Genomic DNA, 26,823 nt, shown 5'->3' with positions numbered 1-26,823 from the left:
AGTAAATTAAGTAGAAATGCTGAAAATTTCTTGGAGGCATATTAAAGGAGTCAGGAGGCTCAAGGAAGTGAGAATGTTAGAACTGACTTACTACATAAAAACACAGAACCCATTAAGTGATCCTAGAAAGGCTCAGAGGACACCCCATTCATTAATACAATAAGAAATACAGAGTAAGAAGAGCACCAGGGTCTTTGAGGAGCTCAGTGGTGGTTGTCCTCCACAGGTCAGGGATGAAAGTAATGATGCTGCCATACAACTGGACTTCCAGTGTCAATGATCTGGAGAATGAATTCTCTCCAGTGCTCATCAGTAAAGAGAATAAAAAACAGTTTTCACATCTGAGAAGGACAGCAGGACATATTCTTTGTTCTTCTCTCAGGCTATGTTAATTCTCTTACTTTGTCACAGTATAAACTGAAGGGATTTGGATCATCTTGACATTCTGCAAAGCATCATACTAGCCCCACTATATTGATGGCACATGCTGCTCAGACCGAGTGAACAAGAAGTGAGATGTCTTGCGGACACCCTAGTAAAAATATAGGCAACCCAGAGAATAGGAGATCAACCTTACAAAGAATCAGGGAACTACCACATAGGTGACACTTCTAGGGATCCAATGGTTTGGCCCAGCAGTAATCCTTCATAAAAGTATGACCAAGTAAACTTTTCCAAATTTATCCATCAGATCTTAGCCAAACATTGTTTCCTCAGGGAGAATTCTGATTCCCAGAACCAGTCTCCAGGAAAGACTTTAGTTATTCACTCTAGTTTCCTTCATAGTTCTTTATTCTATTTCATAAATATTTTATGACTGATTATTTGATTAAGATCTGTATCTTTCACTGTACTTTCAGTTACATGAAGACAGGAACTGTATTTTGTAAACCACTGTAACCTCAACACCTAACAGTTTCTGGAATATAATGGATACTTAGTAAATAAAATGAATGAATGATGCTACAAATGGTTATGGATCTCCATAGAGGAAGTCAACAGATAATCTACATAGTTTCCTCCATACAATTTCACTTTCTTAAAATAAGCAGTAGCCAATACTCCAAAAACTCAGCATTTGGACCCTTTTCAACTCTTTATAAGCTCATTTTATACTTTTAAAAACTATTTCAAGTTAGTGGTGATAATACTAATAACTCCAACCATAATTTATTTATTAAATATAGCATTTTTGTGTCCTAGGCACCATGTTAATCACCTGCAACATCCTCATGAAGTGAACCCTACACTATTATTAGTTCTATTTTAGAGATAAGAAAAAAATATAAGGCTTAACAACATTAAGTTTCTTAGTGTAAGTGCTAAAAAATGTAGCTGAACCCAGGTCTATCAGACTCTAAAGCCTATGCTCCTAATGTTAATGCTAGACTGCCTTTTATTGCTGTGGTCTCTTAAGTTTGCTATTTAATATTCTCAACTACATTAAAGAAATTATCTATACAAATAGCCAAAGAAGAAAAGGATAAACCAGTAGAGCACAAATGTCATGATGCCTGGTATACGGAGCACATTTACTTCCATTTCACAATGCTGAGACTTCACAGGCAACATCTACCCGTTAATTAAAATCCTTACCTCTTTTGAGCACATCGCAGTAAACCACGTCCAAAATAAACTAAACACATAAAGTTTTCACAAATTTCATTTTCTTGGATCAACATCTTCATCACCAGAAATTTATTCTCAGCTTCTGTATAATCCTGTAGTAACATAAAATTAGGTTTGGCTGATGTAAAAGTCATTTTTTTCTTTTACAATAAACAATTATTTCTCAAACCGGAGAAATTAGGGCAGCTTTAAAAATAATCCAATCATCTGGTCATTTATTCACATTCTGAATCCTTGCATCTCTGTATGTGATTACAAAGATCATGTAGTCAGTGTTTAAAATATTTATTTATAAATAAACTTAAGACCTTCTTTAACCAATATTTCAAAGTGAATATTAAGATGGTAACAACAATTTGTGTATCTCAAACTGGCAATTAGGCATTGTGGTGCACACCGATAGTGCCACCTCCTTACAAGGCTGAAGCAGGAGGATTGCTTGAGCCCAGGAGTTAAGTCCAGCTTGGGCAACATAGTGAGACCCCATCTTTTAAAAAATACATATACATACATAAGTACTTATATACATAAGTACATAATACATACAAGTACTACTGGCCAAAATAAGGGCTTTTCTGATAACTGTTAAAGCACAATTCTCTATCATTCTTCCTAATGGGAGCACAATTCTTCACAGTATTTCAAATAGAAAGTAAGTGACTTCTTGCCCATAGATATAGACTCTTTTGGGGAATCACTACCTTAATCATAAACAACATAGGTCTGGAAGTAAATATCGGGATCTATTATAATAGATGCTTCAGTAAAACTGAGGCATAATGGCCTCAGTCTCTCTAGAAAAAAAAGCTGGAAAAATGCTGCATGGCCTTACTTTAAAATATTCTCTAGCACATCACGCTAAATAATTAGTACTACACGAAATTATTTAAAACAGAAATGTTTTCAGTTTGACTGCTTATCAATTCTACTTTACCTAATTAACAAGTCATATTTATATAGTTAATTTATGAAGTCAAAATACAGATTTGGGAAGAAAAAATAAGAGAAATATCAAAGCTATGAAGAAAATATGAGAAATCATTAAAATCAGAAAAGAAATGTTAAATCAACAGAACCCTTAGAAATTATCTAGTTAATTCCCAGATTTGTACTTATTTGCACTTAAGTTTGACAAAGAATTTGAGGTAAAATTCATATTTTACAAAAGGGATAAGAATAAAACCAGAGGGATTAAGCTATGCTAGAAAATGGATTAAAATGTATTATTGCAAGTGAAGAAGCTAATACTTTTATTTATATGAATGGTAACATTTAAAGATAAAAAATGTTACAAGCTATTCCTTTTAATTTTTAGTTATATTATAATCTTTGGGCCTGATTATTCTAAGATGTAAAAGATTTATAAAGGGCAAATAACATGTTACCTCTTTCTTTCCTCTTTCAGTGACTGCTACTCCATACAAAACAGTAATGTCAAATAATAACCAATATCAATCTGGTGTGCCTAAAAGAAAAAAAAAAGTATGTTAATTCGTTATTTAGACTAAGCTGCTTTTCAGTACAACAAGCTTAATTAAATATCCTAAGCTTAATTAACAATTACTGAAACAAGTAAAAATTATAACAATTATCAGTCATCTAATAATAACTATAATATATTTTAGATATATTTGATAATTTGACCCAGGAAGAAGAAACAGGATGGTCAATAATCTCAAAATAAAACATTAAAATTTAATAAAAGGAAAGGATACGGAACAAAGATGGCCAAATAGAAGCTCCAACAATCGTCCCCAACACAGGAAGACCACACTGAACAACTACACCACAGAAAAGCCCCTTCGTAGAAACAAAAATCAGGCGAGTGATCACATTACCTGGTTTGAACATCATATTAAGGGAAGAGGCACTGAAGAGGGTAGGAAAGACAGTCTTAAGTTGCCGACACCATCCCTTCCTCCATCCCCTGACTACAGCTATGTGGCATGGAGAGAGAATCTGCACTTGGGAGAAGGAAAGCACAGTGACTGTGGGACTTTGCATTGGAACTCAGTGCTGCCCTGTCACATCAGAAAGCCACACTGAGCAGAACTCAGTCAGCGATCATGGAGGTAGCATTTAGACAAGTGTTAGCCATAGGCAAAACGCCCATCCCAGCAGTCAGAGCCTGAGTTCCAGCAAGCCCTGCCAGTGTGGGCCAAAGTGCTCTGGGGTCCTAAATAAAAGGCAGTCTAGGCCACAAGGACTGCAGTTCCTGGCCATATCCTGGTGCTGTGCTGGGCTTGGAGCCAGTGGATTTGTGGTGTACGCAACCTAGTAAGATACCAGATGGGGTAGGCAAGGGAGTGCTTATGTCAGTCCTCCAACTCAAAGGAAAACAACCCACATGTCTGGGAGAGACACCTTCCCTCTGCTTGAGCAGAGGAGACAGAACAGTAAAGATGATTCTGCCTTGCCACTTGAATATCGGTTCAGCCACAGTAGAATCCTGAGGCTCTAGCTCCAATACAATATTTCTAGACACATCCTGGGGCAGAAAAGAATCCACTGCCTTGAAGGTAAGAACCCAATCCTGGCAGGGTTCATTACCCGCTGACTAAAGAGCCCTTGGGCCTTGAATAATCAGCAGTAGTAGCAGTACACGCCACGGGCCTTGGGTGAGACTCAGAGCTATGCTGGCTTCAGGTGTGACCCAACACATTCCCAGCTGTGGTGGCCATGGTGAGAGACGTCTTTCCGCTTGAGAAAAGCAGAGGGAAAAGTAAAGGGGACTTTGTCTTGCAGCTTGGGTATCAGCTCAGCCACAGTGGGGTAGAGCACCAACTGGGCTTCTGGGGTTCCCACTTCCAGACTTTGAGTCCTGTCTGACACTTGTGCACTTGCCTTGGGCCAGAGAGAAACGCACTGCTCAGAAAGGAGAGACTCAATATAGGTGGTAGCAAGGCAGTGGTCACCACAGGGTTTGAGCAAGAACCAGTACTGTGCTGGTTTTGGAGTCTCAGTGGTTGTGGCCACAAGAATGCTTGTGTCACTCCTCCCCCAGCTCCAGGCAGCTCAGCACAGAGAGAGTGCTGTTTGTTTGGGGTAAAGGAAGAGAAGAGAACGAGAGTCTCTGCCTGGTAATCCATGGAGTTCTTCCAGATCTTACCCAAGACTACCAAGATGGTACCTCTACGAATCTGCAAGAGCCACAGGGTTACTGGGCTTAGAGTGTCCCCTAATGCAGATACGGCAGCAGTGACCAAAGACTTAGATCACAATACACAAGTCCCTTTGCATACCTGGAAAGACTTCCCAAGAAGGACAGGTACAAAACAAGGCTGTACAGCAGACTATAATGAATACCTAACTCTCCAATGCCCAGACATCGATGGACATCCATTAGCATAAAGACCATCCAGGAAAACATGACTTTACCAAACAAAAAGGCAACAGTTGCCAATACCAGAGAGATAAGCATGTGACTTTTCAGACACAGAATTCAAAACAGCTGTTTTGAGGAAGTTCAATGAAATTCAAGATAACAGAGAAAAGGAATTCAGAATCCTATCAGATAAATTTAACAAAGAGATTGAAAATAATTTTTAAAAATCAAGTAGAAATTCTGGAGCTTATAAAAGCAATTGACATGCTAAATAATTCATCACAGTCTCTCCAACCCCCACTTATCCTTCCCAGTGTCTGGTAACCATCATTCTACTGTCTATTTTTTTCTCCTATTTTTATGAGTTCAGTTGTTTTCATTTTTAGCTCCCACAAATGAGTGAGAACATGTAAAGTTTGTCTTTCTCTATCTGGTTTATTTCACTTCACACAATGACCTCCAGTTCCATCCATGTTGTTTCAAGTGACAGGATCTCATTCTTTTAATTTTTTTTTTTTGTAGAGATGGGGTCTCACACAATTCATTGCCCAGGCTGGTCTTGAACTCCCAGGTTCAAGTGTGCCTCCCACCTCAGTCTCTCAAAGTGCTGGGGGGAAATCTTGTTCTTTTTTATGGCTGAATAGTACTCCCCTGTGTATATGTAACATATTTTTGTTATTTATTCATCTGGATGGACACTTATGTTGCTTTCAAATCTTGGCTACTGTGAACAGTGCTGCAATAAACATGAGAATGCAAATACTTCTTTGATACACTGATTTTCTTTCCTTTGGGTATATCCCAGCAGTGGGATTGCTGGATCCTATGGTAGGTCTATTTTTAGTTTTTTGAGGAACCTCCAAACTGCTTGCCATAATGGTTTTACTAATTTACATTCCCACCAACAGTGTAAGAGGGTTCTCTCTTCTCCACATCCTCACCAGCATTTATTGCCTATATTTTGTACATAAGCCATTTTAACCTAAGTGGGCAATAGTGTGAGATACTGTCTCTACAAAAATACCAACCCTACTTTTTCAGCATCAATTGAAATGATTATACAGTCAACAATAATTTGTTGTACATTTTAAAATAAGAAAAAGAGTATAAATGGACTGTTGTAACACAAAGGATAAATGCTTGAGGTGATGGATAGCCCATTTACCCTGATGTGATTATTACATATTGTATGCCTGCATCAAAGTATCTCACGTACCCCATAAAATGTACACCTATGTACCCACAAAACTAAAATAAAATTTTAAAAAACTGGTAAAAAAGAAGTATAAAAATTTGTTACATTAAACCTTTCAAAAACTCTCTTTCACTCTCTCTTTTAATATGTAATATTTTAGGTATCAAGAACACATTAAATAATAATATAATGAACACTGAAGTAGCTACTACCATCCACCTTTAAAAATACAATGATCTGGCCAGGTGCGGTGGATCATGCCTGTAATCCCAGCACTTTGGGAGGCTGAGGTGGGCAGATTACAAGGTCAGGACATTGAGACCATCCTGGCCAACACGGTGAAACCCTGTCTTCTACTAAAAATACAAAAAATTAGCCAGGTGTGGTGGCATGCTGTAGTCCCAGCTACTCGGGAGGCTGAGGCAGGAGAATCACTTGAACCCAGGAGGCGAAGGCTGCAGTGAGCCGAGATCGTGCCACTGCATTCCAGCCTGGGTGACAGAGTGAGACTCCATCTCAAAACAAAAACAAAACAAAACAAAAAAACAAAATCCTTTACTCTCCCACATGAATTCTGCAAAATAGTATGGACATAAAGCTTATCACTTCTTCATTGAAAAATCAAACCATGTGGATATTTCCTTCACATAAAAATGGTCTATGCAAAATTACTGAGATGAGATAGATTAGGGATCAGTGAATTGTAGAGGGAGAGAAGTAGGTGTGACCATAAAAGTCATAAGAGAGATTTTTGTGGTGGTGGAATAGTTCTTTTATCTTGATTGCAGTAGTAGTTAAACAAATGTACACATTTGATAACATGGCACAGAACTATACAAGTCTGGGCATTAAAAAGTTAACAGAGCTGGCCTGAGGCAGTTATCCTTATTAAGGCCTGCTTGCAAAGCTGATCTTTGCTGATGTCTGGGAACTTTGTTCCCTAACTGATAAAGGTGCCTTGCTATGTCTAGACTATTTGTGCAAACAATGTGATTTATGCTGAGCACCTGGGAGTTCCTTCTGGAAGTCTGGAATTTTGATACATGCCAGGCAGCAGGTACCCGGATGACCAATGCCCAATAAAAATATTGATCACTGAGTCTCCTATGGGCTTCCCTGGGCAGAAACATTGTGGATGTTGCCATATTTGCATTGCTGGAGGTGGCCGTATATGCTGTGTGGCTTCTCAAGGAAGGGAGAAAATATGGAGGAACCTGTAGATGGCTTTCCTCAGACTTCACCTGTGTCTTTTCCCCATATGATCACTATATATCCTTATCACTCACCGTAATAAATCTTAGATATGAGTATAACCATATGCTGAGTCCAGTCCTTCTAGCAAATCTCTGAATATGAGGGTGGTCTTGGAGACTCCAGACACAAAGCCCCATGAACCACATCAATTTCCTGTTTTCTTTTTTTAATATGTTCTGGAGTAATGTAATTATGTAACTATTGAGGGAAACTGTGTGAGGGGTACACCAAGACCTCTCTGTCCATTGTATTTGTGATGGTTAAGTTCATGTGTCAACCTGACTGGCCACAGGATGCCCAGATTAAATATTGTTTCTGGGTGTGTCTCTGATGAAAACTGATGAAATGGTTTTCATCAGAGACACACCCAGATGTGTGTGATGAAAACTGCCTTTGAAATGGTAGACTGGGTATAACAGGTTGCCCTCTCCAATGTAGGTGGGCATCATCCAATCCATTAAGGCCTGCATAGAACAAAAAGTAGAGGAAGGAAGAATTCATTCCTTTTTGCTTCCTGCCTACTTGCTGGAGCTGGGACATCTCATCTCAACTTCTGCCTTCATCCTTGGATTTATACCTAGTTCTCTGCCTTCAGAACTGGCATGAGTTATACCACAAGCGTTCCTGGGTCTCTAGATTACAGAAGCAGATCATGGGACTTGCTGAGCCTCTATAATCACATGAGCCAATTCCTCATAATAAATCACATATATATTCCTTATAATCATGTGTATGTATATGTGTATATAAGTATTTGTGTGTATGTTTTATATATATAAAACAGAACACACACACAGACACATAGACACAAAGACACACACATACACATAGCAAAAACCAGTCTGGTTTCTCCGGAGAACCCTGGACTCCTCTGTTCTTAAGCTCTATATTGACTGAAGATTATAACCCTATCTTTTGTCACATTACCCTTTTTCATCAAGATTTCCCCACACCATAAACAAGATTTTTCTAGGTACATAGAACAATAAATATCCACAGGATATAAGCTTTCTGTTTTGTTTGTTTGTTTTTTGAGATGGAGTCTCACTCTGTCACCTAGGCTGGAGTGCAGTGGTACAATCTTGGCTCTCTGTAACCTCTGCCTTCTGGGTTCAAGCGATTCTCCTGCCTCAGCCTCCTGAGCAGATGGGATTACAGGCACATGCCACCACGCCTGGCTAATTTTTGTATTTTTAGTAGAGACGCGGTTTCACCACATTGGTCAGGCTGGTCTCAAACTCCTGACCTCCTGATCCGCCTGCCTCTGCCTCCCAAAGTGCTGGGATTACAGGCATGAGCCACTGCGCCCGGCCCATAAGCTTTCTGTTTATACTGATCTAACTGTATACTCTCACCTTGCATGCTTCTAATGACCAACAGTATTTGATGAGGAGATAACTGACTGGGATTAGAAATTTGGCTTCAAACTGATCTCAGTGGAGATAGACATGTGTGTTTGTTCTTGATGGACTAAGTGAGTCTATTAATATAAACTCCCCATAACATCTAAGTGGTTCCCACCTTAAAATTCCCATCCTTGAAGAGGCAGTAAAATGTTGTAGTTCAGACCACAGAATCTAGAGCCAAGGACTGCATCCTGACTCCACTACTTACTACCCGGTCAAGTTAGCAAGTTATTTAACCTCTGTGCGCTAAGATGGGGTACTCAGGAACAGTAAAAGCGCTAATTTTTACAAAGCGCTTACAACAGTGGCTGTCATACAGCAAACACTAAATAAATGTGAGCAATTATTTTGTACTTAAAAGAAAACAGCTTCATGAATAACACAACAGAGACTGGCTAATATAATTCTGAATAAAACATTTCTAAGAACAAGGTAAGATACAGAATTGTGGTAATGCTATCATTAGAGGAGGAAAATCTCTGGAATTTAAAGATGCAAGTTGTACATTTTTAACTTAAAGCCCCTATCCTTTTCTCCTACCTTCACCTCATTAGCAAAGATTATTCCAAGAACTAGAACAAAATTAATATAGAGATGCAATTGGCAACTGCACCCCCATAATACATAATCCACTCTTGCCTCCTACAAGGTTGTCTTATCCCTTTTTGGTGGCCTTGAAGGACAGATAGAGTAATTTAGAAACAGCAATAGACTGCTTTGATCATGACAATGCCACTTCTGCTCACAAGTACTACCAAGAGCTACGAAGGGAGAAACTCTTCCATTTCCTAGTCTAAGACTCATCTTTGAAGTAACGTCTAAGTAAAGAAGGCTAAGCAATGGGTACCTGTTAAGGCTGATTTCACATTGATTTGTTTCACTGACTGGCAATCTGGTCAGTGGGAGAAACAGCAGGTCTGCCATATCCCCAAAGTTCTCAGGATTACAAGATGCAAACCCCTCATTTTCTTTGTTTCCTCATTGGAGTCCAACTAGAATCTCCTTCTGAATGGTGTAACTCACCCTGTAAGAACCCTAATCTCCAGAGTCCTAAATAAGAATTATTTTTCCATCTCTTTGTACATCATTATAATATGGGAGTTAATGTCTTAGGCTCCTTTTTTGGGTGTCTGGGTAGTCTTGTTTTGAAGATAACCCTATTTATTTCTAAAGTATCATTTGATCTCAAACACATAAATACATTTTGTTAATTTTACCTCTAATAGAAATTCCAACTTTTACAGATATAGAAATCTCAGAAGAAAAGAAACTGATTCATTATGGTTAAAAAAGACAGAATTTTTTTTTCTTTTAAATTGATAAAATTGTATATATTTATCATACACATGACATTATAAAATATGTACACATTGTGAAATGACTAACTCAAGTTAATTAACATATGTATAACCTCATATATTTACCATTTTTGTGGTGAAAATACTTAAAATCTACTCTAAGCAATTTTCAGGATTATAATACATTGTTATTAACTATAGTCACTATGTTGTACAACAGATCTCTTGAACTTATTCCTCACAACTAACTGAAATTTTGTATCTTTTGACCAACATCTCTTCAGTCTGTACTCCTGACCCCTTACCCCTAGCCACCATTGTACTCTCTGCTTCTGTGAGTTCAACACCTCGATTCCACATTCAAACGACATCATGCAGTATTTGTCCTTCTATATTTGGCTTATTTTTTTAACTTTATGATTCTCCATTTCTATCTGGGAAAGCCCATTTCTATTAGTTCAAGTTTCTCTTAAGATGTACAATTTTGTGGTAGGGAAGGAGACTAGAATAGGCTTATTACAGAGCCAGTCACATAAGAAAGTATAAGACATATAAGTTATCCAAAAGTCATATAAGAAAGTAGAAGACACAGGAAGGAATCAATTTATACATACCCTTTTCTAGAGGTAAAAGAGAAAATTAAAAATTGGCCCACACCTCAAAATAAGCATGCATTGGCTGTTTTCTCACTGAGAAACGTTGATCAAGTCCATTATATCAAATTTTCAAAAAGAAAACACTTACTGTGTAATTGGCAGCTTGAATGTTCCTAAGTGCTGCTTCTAGTTGCGTAATCAAGAAACGTAAAGTCAAAGCAGGAACAATTTCCTCACCATTCTGGCTGTTAGCTGCAACTTCTCTCTGTGGAAAATTATTCAGTTAAAAATGTCTATAAGTCTGAACAAATATCTACATATGTTTACATGATACAAATAATTCATGCTCATTGGAGAAAATTTTAAAAATAGAGATGAAGATGGTTTAAAAAAAAAAATCCATACCAACCAGATACAATGTTCTCATGTTTGTTTTTAAGTAGTCTGATGAATGTCATTTGTAACTATTTCCTTAAAACAATTTTAAATTTTATTTATGTATTTATGTATTTATTTATTTTTGAGATGGAGTCTCGCTCTGTCGCCCAGGCTGGAGTGCACTGGCACAATCTCAGCTCACTGCAAGCTCTGCCTCCTGCGTTCACACCATTCTCCTGCCTCAGTCTCCTGAGTAGCTGGGACTACAGGCACCCACCACCACGCCCGGCCAATTTTTTGTATTTTTAGTAGAGACAAGGTTTCACCATGTTAGCCAGGATGGTCTTGGTCTCCTGACCTCGTGATCTGCCTGCCTCAGCTTCCCAAAGTGCTGGGATTACAGGCGTGAGCCACTGCGCCCAGCCTCTTTAAAACATTTTTTAAAAAAGGTATTCCTATACCTGCCAAGGGGTTGGCAACATTCACACCCACTTCAGAGGAAAGGGGTAATCCCACTTCACTCTCATACCTTCTATTGTGTGACATAGCTAAAATCTTCCAGCCCTGAACCTGTGGTAAACAGGAATGCTGGCATTAATACCAATACAAGGGTAAACCATTTTATGCTACAATCTGATTGCAACTGAGCTAATGCAAGCTTTATTATGTACTATAGTTTATTTACATGGTTGAAATGGAAGGCAGGACTATGTCTTTGTGTCCATTCCCCAATGTTTTCTACCCTCAAGTGCTTGGTTTAAATTATGTAATCTGTTTAATAATGTATAATCTGCAAGGAAAATTTAATCTACACTTCCATAACTTGGCTTCCATATACAACATTTTCCTGTTTTTTTCCTAGCTGACTAGATACTTTATTTCAGTCTCCCTAGCAATCAATTTAATGTGCCTCTTCTCTATCAATACATGTTTTCTAGGTAAAGTAACCCTCTATCACAATTTTAAATAGTGTCTACACACTGATAGTTTCCAAATTTACATTTCTAGCCAAGAATTTCACCTACATTCCAAGCTCAAACAATATCTCTTGAATTTGAATAGAAACATAAAACATAATACTGAAGTTCCACCTCTGTCAAACAGCCTAGGTGGTTTCAGATCAGTCTCCCCAATGAGAATAACTAGAACACCTGGACAGCATATAAAAACTAATTATCTGAAAGCAATGGAAAACTACTAAGACAATGAAAATAAAAACCTCTGAAAGGCAATCTCTGGAGACCTGACTTTTAAGCTACTTTTCTCATTAAAGTAACTGCCATACTCAGTTGTGGCACAACTTCAGCAGATTTGCAAGGCTTGGTGGAATATTGGAGCACATGGTCTATAAGGAGGAGCAGCCCCGGTAAACAGCCCATTCTTTTGATTGAGGCCCTGTTTTGGTTCCAACGGAAGCAGACCGTAATTCAAGGATTTCAATGGAAATAGTTTATTTGAGAGGTACAGAGACAATGGTAGGAAAGTAGAGAAGTAATAAAGTGAAGGAAAAGTAGGTTTTAATTAAAAGATGTGTTATTATGCTAGTTACCCATGGTGGGCCACTGCAGTTATTACAACTAGGAACTTCTAGAAAACTCAAAAATACAAACCTCAGTATTAACCAACTCAAGGGAAGAGGCAACTGGGATATTTATATGATAACTCCCAAGACCTACTGATTGAGTGCTTTCTGTGGTGATGGGGGAATATTAATTCCTTGGGTCTTCTAAACAGGAGAAGTAGCTTTCTCCTGTTCTAGAAAAAAAGGCCCTGAGGCATACAGATATAGATACAGAAAACTAGAACTGTCCAGAGCATACTAAAAATATAGGTAGGGTCCAATTGGTATGGGAAGGGCACTGACAGAATCTGGTACAAAAGATAGAGAAACTGACCCTTCCTCAAAGAACTAAGTAAAGGTTGGAATCATCTCTATCCCAGGTTGAATTAAATAATTTACTAGAAAAGCAAAAATAAGAATTACTAGAAAAAAATTTGTCCAGTTTTCCCAGTTCTTCACAGAGGAAGGTTGCTATGAGACAAACCAGGTAGCTACTCCAAGTAGTAGAATTGTCTCTATTATCTTCAATGACTACAGTATTTGTATTTATGTTTTCATGTTCATTCATGATTTTGGATATTTTTGCTTTCTTTTCTGGACACACTTATGCATTTGTCAATTTTATTGGTCTTTCTATAAAAGCAAGTTTGGGATTTATCGATCCTTTCTATTTTATGCTTTAAATAGATTTTTTTTTTAACTATCCTTATTACTTCAAGTGCTTTTAATTTGCTGTTCTTCCATTAACTTCTTGAATGTCATGCTTAGATATTCAATCTTGCTTTTTCTAATATTTACATCTCAAGCTACAAATTCTCCTTGAAGCACAGCTTTATCTAATAACACAGGATTTGATATATATTTTATTCAGTTCAAAATGTATTTAACTTCTATTGATTTATTTGATTTCTTCTTTGACCAATTGGTTACCTAGATTAGAGGTATGTATCTTACCTTATGAACATACAGTTTTCTAGATTATCTCTTTTATTGATTTCTAGAATAACTGAACAGTAGTTAGAGAACATACTCTGTATGTTTTGATACTTTGAAATCTGATGGGGCCTGCTTTGTGACCTAGTATATGGTCAATTTTTATAAATGTTCTGTGTGCATTTAAAAACAATGCATACTCTGCCACTATCTGGTGCAATGTTTATACATGTATGTCTCAATTAGAGCACGTCTGCTATAGGTCTACTAATTTTGTGTCCATGTTATATCAGTTATTAAGAGAAGTATGTTAAAATATCCCACTGAGATTGACTTGTCTTTTTCCTTTAATATTGTCTATTTTTATCATCTTATCATTCATAAAGGTTCTGTATATATTTGATCCTACTTCTGGAACTTATCTTTTATTTTCTAGATATGTCTGAGGTATAAAGAACAAGTAACACAATCTTTTAGTTATTAGAGCTTCATAATAACTTTTAATCTTTTAAATGGGCAAATTCCCAGCCCTATTCCTTTACACTTTTCTTAAATAATTTTCTTGGCTATTTTTCCTCTTATTTCCCATGTAAACTTTAGACTTAGCATTTAGTGACACTAACCAAAAAAATCCTATTATTTTAGTGGAATCCTGCAATATTTATGGATTTTAATTTATAGAAAATTGACAGCTTTAACATACTGTGTCTTCCTACATGTACTATTCCATTCAGGTTCTCATTTCTTACCCTTAATAGAGTTTTAGAGAGTTTTACTTATTGTTTTAATATGGAGTATTGATTTCTAAATTTAATGTGCGTACAATCAGTGCTTGGGTACTTACTAAAATGCAAATTCGAAGATCTATCCCCAGAGATTTTGATTCTTTAGGACTGGTACAGGGGTCAGATATTCTCATGTAAGTGGTTTAGAACAAGCTTAAAGAAATACTAGTTTATCTTGTACATTTCTTAAGTATTTTACTTTTGTTATCATTATAAATAAGTACAGTTCACCCTCCATATCCACAGGTTTTGCTTCCGTGGATTCAACCCCCCATGGACTGAAAATATTTGATAAATAAATAAATAGCAAGAATACAATAATTTAAAAAAATTGAAAAGACAATACAGTATAACAACTATTTACATAGCATTTACACTGTATTAGGTATGCAATACCTAGATGTAATCTAGAGATGATGTAACGTATACGGGAGAATGTGTACAGGTTGTATGCAAATACTATGTCATTTTATATAAGAGACTTGGGCATCCTTGGATTTTGTACTGGGGTGTCCTGGAACTAACCTCCCACAGATACCAAAAGATGCCTGTACTATTCTTCTATTTTTACCTTCTAGTTGCTATTTTTTGCATATCTGAAGGCTACTGATTTCCGTCTTACTGTTTCTAAGTGATTTCCAAAAGATAAGAGGGAAATGGTGGCATTATTCTATCAATTTCTAGCCAGAATTCACTTATATTGTGGTAAATTATCTTGGTTAAGATTATAATTGTGCATAAAGTCTTATGAATAGCTTCAGTTTGTTTGAATTTTTAATCATAATAGTATTAATGTGTTTCATAGAAATAACCATATATTCCTTCATAGAAAGACAAATGTAGCCTTCTCAAGACAACTACAGTGCTTTATCCTTCTCTTCCCTAGTTAATTGCCACAAAGAAAAGAGTATGTAATTTTCTTTAACTTCAGAAAACTTCATTAATTTAAGAAATGGTATCCTTCTTATATTGAAAGTTACCACAAATTATACAGAAAAACGACTTTCAAGATTGAAATCTACAATATAGTTTCCAGAATATTTATTATACAAATAACTCCAAAACTCTCCATATGATTTTTAAAAAATGCATTGTTTACAAATGTGTTAACTTTTATTTTTTTTTTTTGAGACAGTCTTGCTCTGTCTCCCAGGCAGGAGTACAGTGGCATGATCTCGGCTCACTGTACCTCCACTTCCTGAGTTCAAGCGATTTTCCTGCTTCAGCCTCCCAAGTAGCTGGGACCACAGGCATGTGCCACCATGCCCGGCTGATTTTTGCATTTTTAGTACAGAACAAGTTTCACCATGTTGGCCAGGCTGGTCTCAAATTCCTGACCTCAGTGATCCACCCACCTCGGTCTCCCGAAGTGCTGGGATTAGAGACGTGAGCCACTGTGTCTGGCCCAATGTGTTAACATTTTATGAGTTAGGAGACCAAAAGCAGTCCTCTGTCCCAGAGTGGCATGTTACAGGTTAATAGTGGGACTGGAATAAACACTAGACCTTGTAGTCAACGGCTTCCAAGCTACCAACCCACATTCCTACCATTATTCTTAAAAGGCTAGCACCAAATGACTCTATTTGTTCAATTTTTTAAAAGTCTATAGTCAAGGCTGACAACAAAGTCCTTTACAAGAAGTAAGATGGAGATTTTTTTCAAGACCTTGGCTACACTGTGGTTTAAAAATAATTTCAATTAAAAAATTCATATACAGACAGCTGCACTTCTGTCCCAAATAACAACTTAAGATGTTACCTGCATAGTTTGGAAGGAAAAATCTTCTTGTAAGAACTTCTTAATGTGAGGAACCACACCTTTTGGTAGAGTATTAACTGCATTTAATAACTTCTTCACTTCTAATAGTAAGTTAACAGGAACAAGATCAGTAGCTATGTCCTTTTCCTGTTTGTCCTAGAAGACATTATTGATTAAAATTTACACAATTATGCATATTCTCATTCACTCTAATTCTAAAATCAGCCAAAGCATTAAAAAAGGAACAAAGCTCATTTTCCCTTGTTCTCCCAGCTTCTATGACAAAACTACAAAAAAAATCTAAGGAAGAATAATATATGTTCTCTGTTCTCTAGGAACTTAAAATATTACATATATTATTCTCTGTAACATGAAAATATATCTAAATGTGCTTTTTACATTATATGACTGATACTTCAGCTATTAAACACACAGCAATTTGAAAACGAATAGTTGTAACAGTTTAAACTGTAAACAAAGTAGTAAAGTAGAATGACTCAACATCTCAATTTAGTCAGAGCTGTGTAAATAGTAATAATCTTCAGGAATTTATTCTTACAGAATAAGGCATTAGTAATTATTAATTGATAACTACACTATCAAGTCCTGTTGGAATATCTATTAACATTAGTTGTGAAGAACTAGTGGACAACAGAGATGGATAAATGGCCTAGAACAGATGGATGATGGCCTTCCTTCAAACCTTAACAAGAAACCAGAGTTCTTACACTCTGTGGAAATTCTAGGAATATAAATCATATTGCTGTTGATCTCCGAAAATAAGAACTTCTTATTGCAGACGCCCCATAGAGCTCGAGATGCTGAAAATGCCCTTGTATGGGCTAACTCACTTTCAGTTCTCTAACAGACCTGGAGCCACACAGGAAAGTAACTAGAAACCAATAAAGTCCACTGCAGGACTATCTGCCTAATCTCAATGATGGCGTTTTGCCCTTCTTTTCCCTAGTTAATTGCCACAAGGAAAAGAGTTTGCAGAGATTATCCAGTAACTTAAAGGGGAAAATATATAAACGTAAAATAACCATGGTATTCGGTATTCACCTGTATGAGGTTACTGTTGTAAAAAATGGGTTTGAGTGCTAAATTAAGATTCCTCCATCCCCATCTATATTCAATAAATATACTTTAGAGTTCATAGCATTTCTTAAGATTATGTATGTAGAAAAGCGTTGGCAGTTTACTAACTCTCTATGAAGGATGGCCATTGTACTACTATTCATTTTATTATTCTTGCAACCTTTCTACAGGTTTGAAATTTTTCAAAAAGTGAAAAAAAAATTCTACCAAGTAACTAGAAAAACCCCTTATAAAGAATGACCAATATCAGTCGTGCATATAATTCCAACTAAAGGTCAATTCTAGTCAAAAGTACCTGTAGAATCATCTGATACTAATTAACAAATTTATAGACAGGTAAGATTATAGTATGAATAAAAATTTTTCAACAGGAAATATTATAAGTGTCATGCCTACAGGGTCTTGCTTTGTCACCTAGGCTGGAGTGCAGTGGTATGAACACAGCTTACTGCAGCCTTGACCTCCCAAGCACAAGTGATCCTCCCACCTTAGCCCCTCAAGTAGCTGGAAATACAGGCATGCACCACCATACCCAGCTAATTTTGGTATCTTTAGCAGAGACAATGTTTTGCCATATTGTAAAGGCTGGTCTCAAACTCTTGAGCTTAAGCAATAAATCTGCCCACATTAGCCTCCCAAAGTGCTGGGATTACAGGCATGAGCCACCATGCGTGGTCCATATTTTTAATTTAAGTTAGTTGTCAAAATATTTGATGCTTAATCCATTTTGGCAAAATTGATTAAATATCTAAACAAAATTCAGGTCAAAGTGTCCACCTTCCTTGCTTTTTGTATTCCTGATTCTGTATCTAGAAATGTCTTTTCTGGATCTAGTCCCCTGATTCTTGCCTTTGCTCAACTGTACAACCCTACATACATGTGCATATAGCGTACTTCCCCTGCAGCATTTTTTACAGTGATAACCTCATGCAGGTGAATACCATGGTTATTTTATGTTTATATATTTTCCCCTCCTAAGTTACAGGATAACCTCTGCAAACTTTCCTACAAACATGTTCCTACCCAAGTCTCATGTTGAATTGTCATTCTTAGTAGTAGAGGAGGGACCTGGTAGGAGGTGACTGCATCATTGGGGTGGTTTCTAATAGTTTGGCATCATCTCCCTGGTGCTGTCACATGATAGAGTTCCCACAAGATCTGGTTGTTTAAAAGTGTGTGGCACCTTCCCCTTTGGTCTCTTTCTCTCTTGCCGCCATGTGAAGGCATGCTTGCTTCCCCTTTGCCTTCTCCCATGACTGTAAGTTTCTTGAGGACTACCCAGCCATGCTACCTCCTGTCCAGCCTAAGAAACTGTGATTCAATTAAACCTCTTTTCTTCATAAATTACCTAGTCTCAGGTAGTTCTTTATAGCAGTATGAGAACAGACTAATACACTTATTAACAAGTGGACATCAATCATTATACAAAACTATGTGGAAGGTAAAATTATACTAACGAGAACCTAACAAACAAATATCTCTTCATCAGTCTTTCACAAAATATATGAACATATGATGTTCACACAACTAGTTTTAACTACCATAAAAGCATATCACTGGTAATAAAAGCCTTTTATGTATAATTCAGAATTACTCTCTTTCATTTACACCTAGAAGTTCTAACCATAAACAAAATAAAATAAAGAATAAACTTAACTTCAGAAATGACTCAAACTTCTTACCAAATGAAATTCTGTATGTGTGTATGTGTGTTTTCTTTATATGTGTATAGGTTTTGTTTTGCTTTCATTTTCCCTTCAAAAAACAAATGAGGGATTTCTTAAAATTGATTGTTGGGCTATTTCTGGATGATTCCATTCAATTTTTTAATTAACTTTTAGTTATGGTGAGGAATGGTATTTAGAATGACAACCTTGAGATAAGTATCAATCATCAAAGCAAGATTTAACTGTGACCATTTTACTTATGAAGGTAGGAAAGTTGACTCACTCAAAAAATTTTAACACGTAATTAAAGTGACTAGATGTATCACTGCATTTGCATATATAATTAGTTATTATCAATTAACTAAAAGTTAATGAAAATTAAACTTTCTCTTACCAGTTGACCAGATGATTTTTCTTGCTTATTCTCAGTTTCTTCCTTCCTCTGATCCTCCACAGCAGGATGCCTATTTTAAATGAAAATAGGTATATTAAGAGCATCTTCTCATAAAGAACACAAATTGTAGTAGTAAAGAATCTTAACAATTGAATTATAGTCTGAAAGTGTAACCAAAGTGCATCAAAGACTGGTTAGAGACTCAAGTTAAAGAAGACAAATTGGCCATGCCCTTACTGGATGGTGGTAGAGAAAACAACAAGCCTACTATGAAAAACACTGCATCCTTAATAGATATGCAGTAGACCAAAATAATGGGAAAAAAACCTCATAGCACTGTTTCAAGGTAAAGGAAAAAAAGGTCTTAAAAAGGTTGATGTTTTGTGTGTTTATGAAGATATTACAGGTTAGGGAGAGACCTATCTTAAATAGATCATTTTATTTTTTGTTTGGGGTTACTAAACTTACAATTGTCCAGTTTTCCAAAATATTTTAACTGAGGAAAATATCATATTTAGAAACTATTAACTATTTGGGTAATAAGGGATCACTTGACAGGTTTTGCTATTTTAACCTTAGCTCAAAATGTGAACATACTGCAGTATTATATACCGAACTGAAAATTTTATTTGTAGTATTGCTTTTGCCTGCATACAGAACCATTGTATAGGAACCATAATAAAGGAACCATAATATAGGGTCATATATGATTTATTCTATGTTAATTCTGAACACCAGCAGAGAGAACACTGAGAAATTTATATTGACTGATTTATTCAGAACTGTACTTTATATTCTCTTATTTGACTTTACATTTATGTATTCATTTGACAGACAACCATTTATCATCTACTATATGCTAATTGATTTTGTTGGGGTAAACTGGGATGGATATACAAAATGGTATTATCCGTTTTCAAACTTCTAGTGAAAAGTTTCTACAAAAGGAGATACACACATGCAAACATTTCACAATATGATTCTCAGTGCTCTTTAAGGTGCCATGGTAAAAAGAAACCTATTAACTGTCTTTTCCTCCACTTCCAAGTCCCACTTGCCCTACAAAAAATAAAGCAAAACACAAGTTATATCTTTGTGTTATCAAGGAATGAAAAATACTGCAGCAGTATTCTGAAGTCTTTCAAGGTTTGAGAAAAAGTATAAAATGTTCTAAAGTGTATACTCTACCAGCAAACTCCATTTCATGATCATTCCCTCCTTAACCCAATACTTCTCAATCCCAGACGCATATCAAAATCAACTGTGAAGCTGGATGTTTGGGCATCCAGATGCCCAAAACCTACTTCATGTCTTCTAAATCAAAAGTGTCATGTGGGCTGCTATATTCTTTATGGGCTCCATTACAAATTTTGATGTGTAACTCCAACTTACCCTCACCTCCTCCTCTGTACAAATAAAGCCAAAATCTCTAGCAACAGAGTCAAAATACATCCCAAGAATTTTTCTTAAGTACTTTTTCTTGCTATTTCCTCACCTCAGCCAAATGACCTTTTGTCCTCCCTTGCTTGTAAACCCATCACAACGCTTCTCATTTTTTAAAGATCAGTTCAAATGTTACTTTGTGGAAACTCAATCACCAGTCAATAATTATTTTTTCTTCCTATAGACAGCCACAGAATCTCTAATAGTTACATAATTTGCCTAAAGATATAATTACTTTTTATATATCTCGCCACTATATTATAAGCTATCTCTAGGTACACAAATATTGTCTTGGTCTTTATTCCCTAAGCACAAAGGAATCAGTAAATGCTTTTGTAAAATAAATTAATAGGTCACACTGCTTATTATACGAGATAGTTCAAGCCTGGAGGGAGATCTCCAATACAACCCTGTTTAGTATTATATGAGGTAGAGGTGGGCTGAACTTACCCTGCTTGGAGAAAAGAGAATGTCATTATGGCCTTGGCCCACTGAATCATTCAGTAGGGTCTTCTGCATCACGCTTAAATTACTCTTTAGAAAATGGGGATAATAAAAGCACTCACTTCATAGAGTTGTTATGAGGTTTATGAGTAAAACATAACGTAAAAGCATTAAAAACAATGCTGACATAGTAAGTCTATGTAAGCACTTGTTAAATGATACATTTTCGTGAGAATGACTGAACAGTAAGGTATGGCATATTTTTCAATTCTTAGCTCTTCAGTGAGAATGTAATCCCTAGTGAACTTTTGTAAAATTAGATTTCACCCAGTCTACATCACCCACTAACCAAACTTGCTGAAATGTCTTGAAGCATAAGGGTTTCCCATTCATACTAGCTTCCCAAGGTTACGTGAAAAAAACAAACATTATGTCTTTTGGAATACAACAAATGCAGCTGGTTTTTGTCAACCTATCCTTTACCTCTGGGGTCCCCAGCCCCTAGGCCACAGACAAGTACAGGTACATGGTCTGTTAAGAACTGGGCTGCACAGCAAGGAGGAAGCAGTGGGTAAGCATTACCACCTGAGCTCCATCTTCTGTCAGATCAGCAGCAGCATTAGATTCTCAAAGGAATGCAAACTCTATTGTGAATTGCCCATGTGAAGGATCTAAGTTGCCCACTCCTTATGAGAATCTAATGCCTGATGATCTGAAGTGGAACAGTTTCATCCCAAAACCATTCCCCACATCCCTACCATCTGTGGAAAAACTGTTTTCCACAAAACCAGTCCCTGGTGCCAAAAAGGTTGGGGACTGTTGTCTTACCTCACAAAAAATTCATCTGGTAGAGAATCCATGCTGCACAAGGTTTCTTCACAAAAATCTTATTCCACTGCTTGCAAACTGACTTTAAATACTGCCCTTTAATGCTGTAAGGAAAATAATACTTTTATGAAGGTAGGAAAGTGACACTTTTTCTGCACACTATGAAAACAGAACACGATCATTTGAAAAAAATCTGAAACTGCTACAAAAGAAAATGAATCATAGTTTTGCCACCCAAACACAATCACTACCCATCCTTTAATATGCTTATTTTTTTACCAAGCATAGGTATATTTTACCAATTTGTAATCATATTAAATAAAAGATGTTCTACCCCACCTTTTTCACCACTGAATGTTATATCAAAAGAATCTTTCATGTTGCTTTATCCTCCTAGTAAACATTCTTAATGGCTATACAATAGCTGGTTGATTGGGATTTCCTTGGCCATTTCCTTATAGTTGGTCATTTAATTTCCCATTTTTTCTATTATAAATAGTTCCATGATAAACTCCATTATCCATAAAGCTTTTCCCATTTCTTTACAATACATTCTCAAAAGTAAAATTAATAGATCAAAAGACACAAACATTTCATTGTTCAAAGGCTTCCCAAAAGATTTATACTAATTTATTTCCCAGAGAGGTAAATATGAGTTACTGCTTAACACAATCTTGATAGCGCTGTTTTGTTTTCTTTTAGTCTACAAATAACATGTAGCTACTTTTTCCCCAAGTCATGATTCTACATCTCCATAAAACAGGAGACACAGGATGTAAAGAACACTTGCACAATCTCGTGTTCCAACATCAATGGATGTTGTGGATATTTCCTGAAAGAAAAATAACACTGAGGCAACACAAATGAAAACAAAGAGACTAGAGTATCATAAGTATATATATTTATTTACATAGCTATTTATTCCAAGAACAACTCTTCTAAAACTAGTCCCATTTAATCTTCTTACTGAAAGTTCAAGCCTCTAGACTACAGTGCTTTGTGCTAGGCTGGCTTCCTTTTCTGATCCTACCCTAAGCCCAGAAAGTGTTAAATCATATGTAAAACTATTGTTATATGCTCTGGGGCAAAAAGAGAAATAGAAGAAATAGAAAAGAAAGTGGCAGCAATTGCATAAATAAAACGGACGTAGGCTGCCTTGCTGCCAAGCACAAGACTGTATGAAGTTTCTCATTTGTTGTCTCTGACCTGCTTATTTATCTCAGTAATTGGGTAGCCATTTCTGTAACAGCACATTTAATACAATTCCATAATTTAGATTGGTACAGCCTTTCTAGCTAGGCCCATTACTAAAAGGTAATTCAGCATAGGGTAATTCCCATATCAATAAAATATATTCCACAAGGTCAACTATAAATCACCTATTAAGAATTCAGATTGTGTTTACTCAAATAAACACTATTTTAATGATATCCTGCCCCTCCCCCCACCAAAAAAAAAAAAAGCAATTTACCACAGACAGGAAGAAGTAACTGCAGAACCTGAACCCATCTAATAAACCCTGAGATCTGTGTATCTTTTCAGTAAGCTTAGATAAGGGAAGGGGCAACTCAGCCTGGTATAAGGGCTAAAATAAGTCCTGTGGAGATCATCTGTAAAACAAGTATTCCTAATTATGATACCACATACCAATATTCTACATTTGACTCACACCAACTCTAAGTAACACAGAAAGTCTTAAGAGACAAGAATAATTCTGCAACAATTTGCTACTGATATCTTAAAACACAAAATTACACATATATACACAGAGAGAGATTTCCTTCTAAATTTCATTTAAAAGAGCTTTCTTCTAGTATCTCTTAATTCCTTGCTCATCCCCAACAAATACACTTCATTGCTATATTACAACTCACCTACACAGAATGAATACAGTTCTCCTAGATAATTGTTATTTTATAGTTTTATTTCAAAAATTCGGTAAGCAAAGTCGTATTTTAATTTGTATTGTCTGTTCAAATACTGAAGAAAGACACAAACTACAGCTAATAACGAAGCAGAGAGGTTGGATAAACCTTGTCATTCACACTAGATCAGATCTGCTTCATCTCTTTAATAAAGCTGTATAGAAAAAGACTTAACTGTGAGGATTTTAGGACTGTGATCCAACTACTTTTATGGTTTCTATAAATCTCCCTGTTATTTTAATAAAAAGTAACAACAGTTAAGGCATTATTTCATAGCTAGAGAATACAAATGTACGCCTTTTCCAGACAAAACAATCCCCTCATTTCCAGAATTTATAAAAGCTCAGACTTGGAGACCTCCCCCTCTGCTAAGCTCTTCTTTGGCCAGTAGCTATTTGCATAGATCACAGCAAGGATGAAAAGAAGGGAGGAAAATCCTCTGGTGACAACATAGAGACAAACCTGTTCAGTGTTCAGCTTGAAAAAGAAATGGGTGGAAAATTAATCAACAAATCAATAAGATATTTGGATCCCAAATTAACAGTTAAGCAGGCTTTTTCAGCTTGCTCAAAATACAACCTGAGATGAATCTCTGTGATGAAAGGTTTTCCAGGAGAAAGAATCATCAATGTCATCATTTCACCAGGAGCTAAACAGGTATGTGTGGCAAACACTACTGGCAACAGCAACAGCATTAGCACTTTACAGCCTCTGTTGCGAGATAGGCGAAGTGCCTAGCAACCAAAAGGAAGTAGCCAGCCTGAAATGTCACCACTGAGCTGCTAAAATAATCCAAAGGTTTTTACCATTCTAGAAGAGGCTGGAGAAAACCTTTTAAGTCAGGGTTAACATGACGGGGGAAAAAAAGGTAAATCTTGAATCTAGTTTCCCCTAGTGTATTCATTTCAATAGACTTTTCCCTGTCGGCAGTAAACAAAATTTACTCTGACTTCCTGGGATTAAGAGACTGCTCTTCTTCAGGAATCTATTTAGGTCCTTGTTGGCTGATCTGAGGGCAAGCTAAAGTTCAATGTCAATTTACAGCACACTTTTATCCGCTAACCAAGATGATCTTATCTGTAGGCTGTGTTTTACTGGTTGAAAAATAAGGTAATGCCATCCATATCTTAATAAACAGTAACATGGCTTTCTTACTGTTCCTTCTACCTGAACTCTCAGCTCCTACTTTCCCTCTTACTGAAATTTTAACAATTTTTTTTAGTTGTAAAGGTATTTTGTTTCCATTTTTAAAGCTGTTTATTCACGTCAAAGCAGGCACAGCTCTTATGTATAATTTTTTAAATAATCCACTTAAACATTTAACTTGTGTTACTGTAACTTTCCTAAACTGTATATAGGCACATTTTTATAAAAATCCACTCAAATGTTCATCTTGACTAAAATGTTACCAAAATACCAAGGGTTCAGTCTAGGTCCTACTGCTGGCCGCCCGGAAAGCTAATCACTGAAACAACAAGTTTTGCCTAGGAAGAAGGCTTTAATTGGGTGCTATAGCTGGGGAGATGAAGCTCAATCTCAAATCTGTCTCCCTGACTGACTAAAACTAGGGTTTTATATAGCAGGGAAGAAATGTAATAATTTGCAAAAAAGCAGTAACTAGGGAGGCGCAAGGAGGCATTTGGTGAAGTGATCTGGTAATTTTCAGTTCTTGGATACCTTTTTTGAGAGGCCTGAAGGTCCTTTCCTGAGGAAGAAACTCAAATAAATACAAGTTTCAAGCTTTAACACCAGAAGGGTCAATATCTATGTTTATCCAAAACCAACTGTCTATGGCTCTACTGGGTTGATTTAAAAAATACCTGACCAAGATAGAGACTCTAATACAACACCAAGTTTACATTTCAAAGTGTGGGTGGATGTCCCATGAATTTCCCTCCCTTGTCAACTCTTAGCACTTGCAGATTATACAACGCCAGAAGGAAAAAGTGAGTATCAGTGTGGAAAACAATAAAAATAAAGCTCACACTTTTCTCCACGCTACTAGCTTAAAACAAAGTTTTCAGGAAAGGAATTCAGTTATTATGAACTTTTCCTATGACCAGTAAATCAGGGTCTCTCAATTTTGGAACTACTGACATTCCAGGCTGGATAATCCTGCTATAGGAAGTTGTCCTATGCATTTTTAAGATGTTTCACAGCATCCCTAGCCTCTGTCCACCGATGCCAGAGGCAGCTCCTCACCAACACACACCCACACCCACACATCTACACACCTCAGCCCCATTGTGGCAATCAATGATATCTTGAGATATTGCCAAATATCCCTTGGGGCATAAAATTACTCTCCAAACGAATGAGTTAAGATTAAGAAACTTAATTAAGTGGACATAGAGACTGATTTGAGGAAGAAAAATAAGACCATCCTGATATTACTTACATAACATGTACAGACACAAACAAACTTATGTCTACAAGAAAGCAAAACGACATAAAGTATCTAGATTTCCATTAATGTCAAAACTGAGAGGCTGTCTAGTAGTTTAAGAGCACTGTAATCACTCTGGAAGGGTATGCTTTGACACACACTAGCTAGCTGTGTGATTTTACGTGAGATTAATAAACATTCTCTGTGCTTCAGCTTCCTTATCTAAAACACAGGGATGACAGTACCCCTTTCACAGAGTTACGAAGATTAAATGCTTAAAACACATAATAGAATAGCACCTGGCGCATAGTAAGCACTATATAAGTGTTCCTAGTGTTCCTATCATCACCATTTTCATAATCAAAATAATCATCATTTAACTGTTTAAGTTTGCAGCAAAATTAATTAACTTTTCTTCTAATTCCCTACTGTGAAGGAGAAATGCTATTGTATGGAAAGAAATGTTAATGAGATTTAAGAAATGGGATAAAATATTATTTTTTAAATATATCACACATGA

The 26,823-nt window shown here is 36.4% G+C and overlaps 1 protein-coding gene across 1 annotated transcript in view; it reads right to left on the bottom strand.

Annotated features, from left to right (window-relative positions):
* DZIP3 (DAZ interacting zinc finger protein 3) overlaps positions 1-26,823 on the bottom strand; it is a 100,951-nt gene that overhangs the window by 62,724 nt on the left and 11,404 nt on the right. Inside the window, 7 exon segments of the mRNA XM_017870873.1 lie at positions 1,597-1,721; positions 3,015-3,052; positions 3,055-3,094; positions 10,852-10,968; positions 16,119-16,274; positions 19,278-19,347; positions 21,993-22,096. Coding sequence (XP_017726362.1) covers positions 1,597-1,721; positions 3,015-3,052; positions 3,055-3,094; positions 10,852-10,968; positions 16,119-16,274; positions 19,278-19,347; positions 21,993-22,024 — 578 coding nt within the window. The 5' untranslated portion in view covers positions 22,025-22,096.

This window comes from Rhinopithecus bieti, unplaced genomic scaffold (assembly GCF_001698545.2).
Source record: "Rhinopithecus bieti isolate Rb0 unplaced genomic scaffold, ASM169854v2 scaffold_5478, whole genome shotgun sequence".
NCBI lineage: Eukaryota > Metazoa > Chordata > Mammalia > Primates > Cercopithecidae > Rhinopithecus > Rhinopithecus bieti.
Note: the sequence above shows the minus strand (reverse complement) of the source record. Positions and strands in the feature narration are given on the sequence as shown.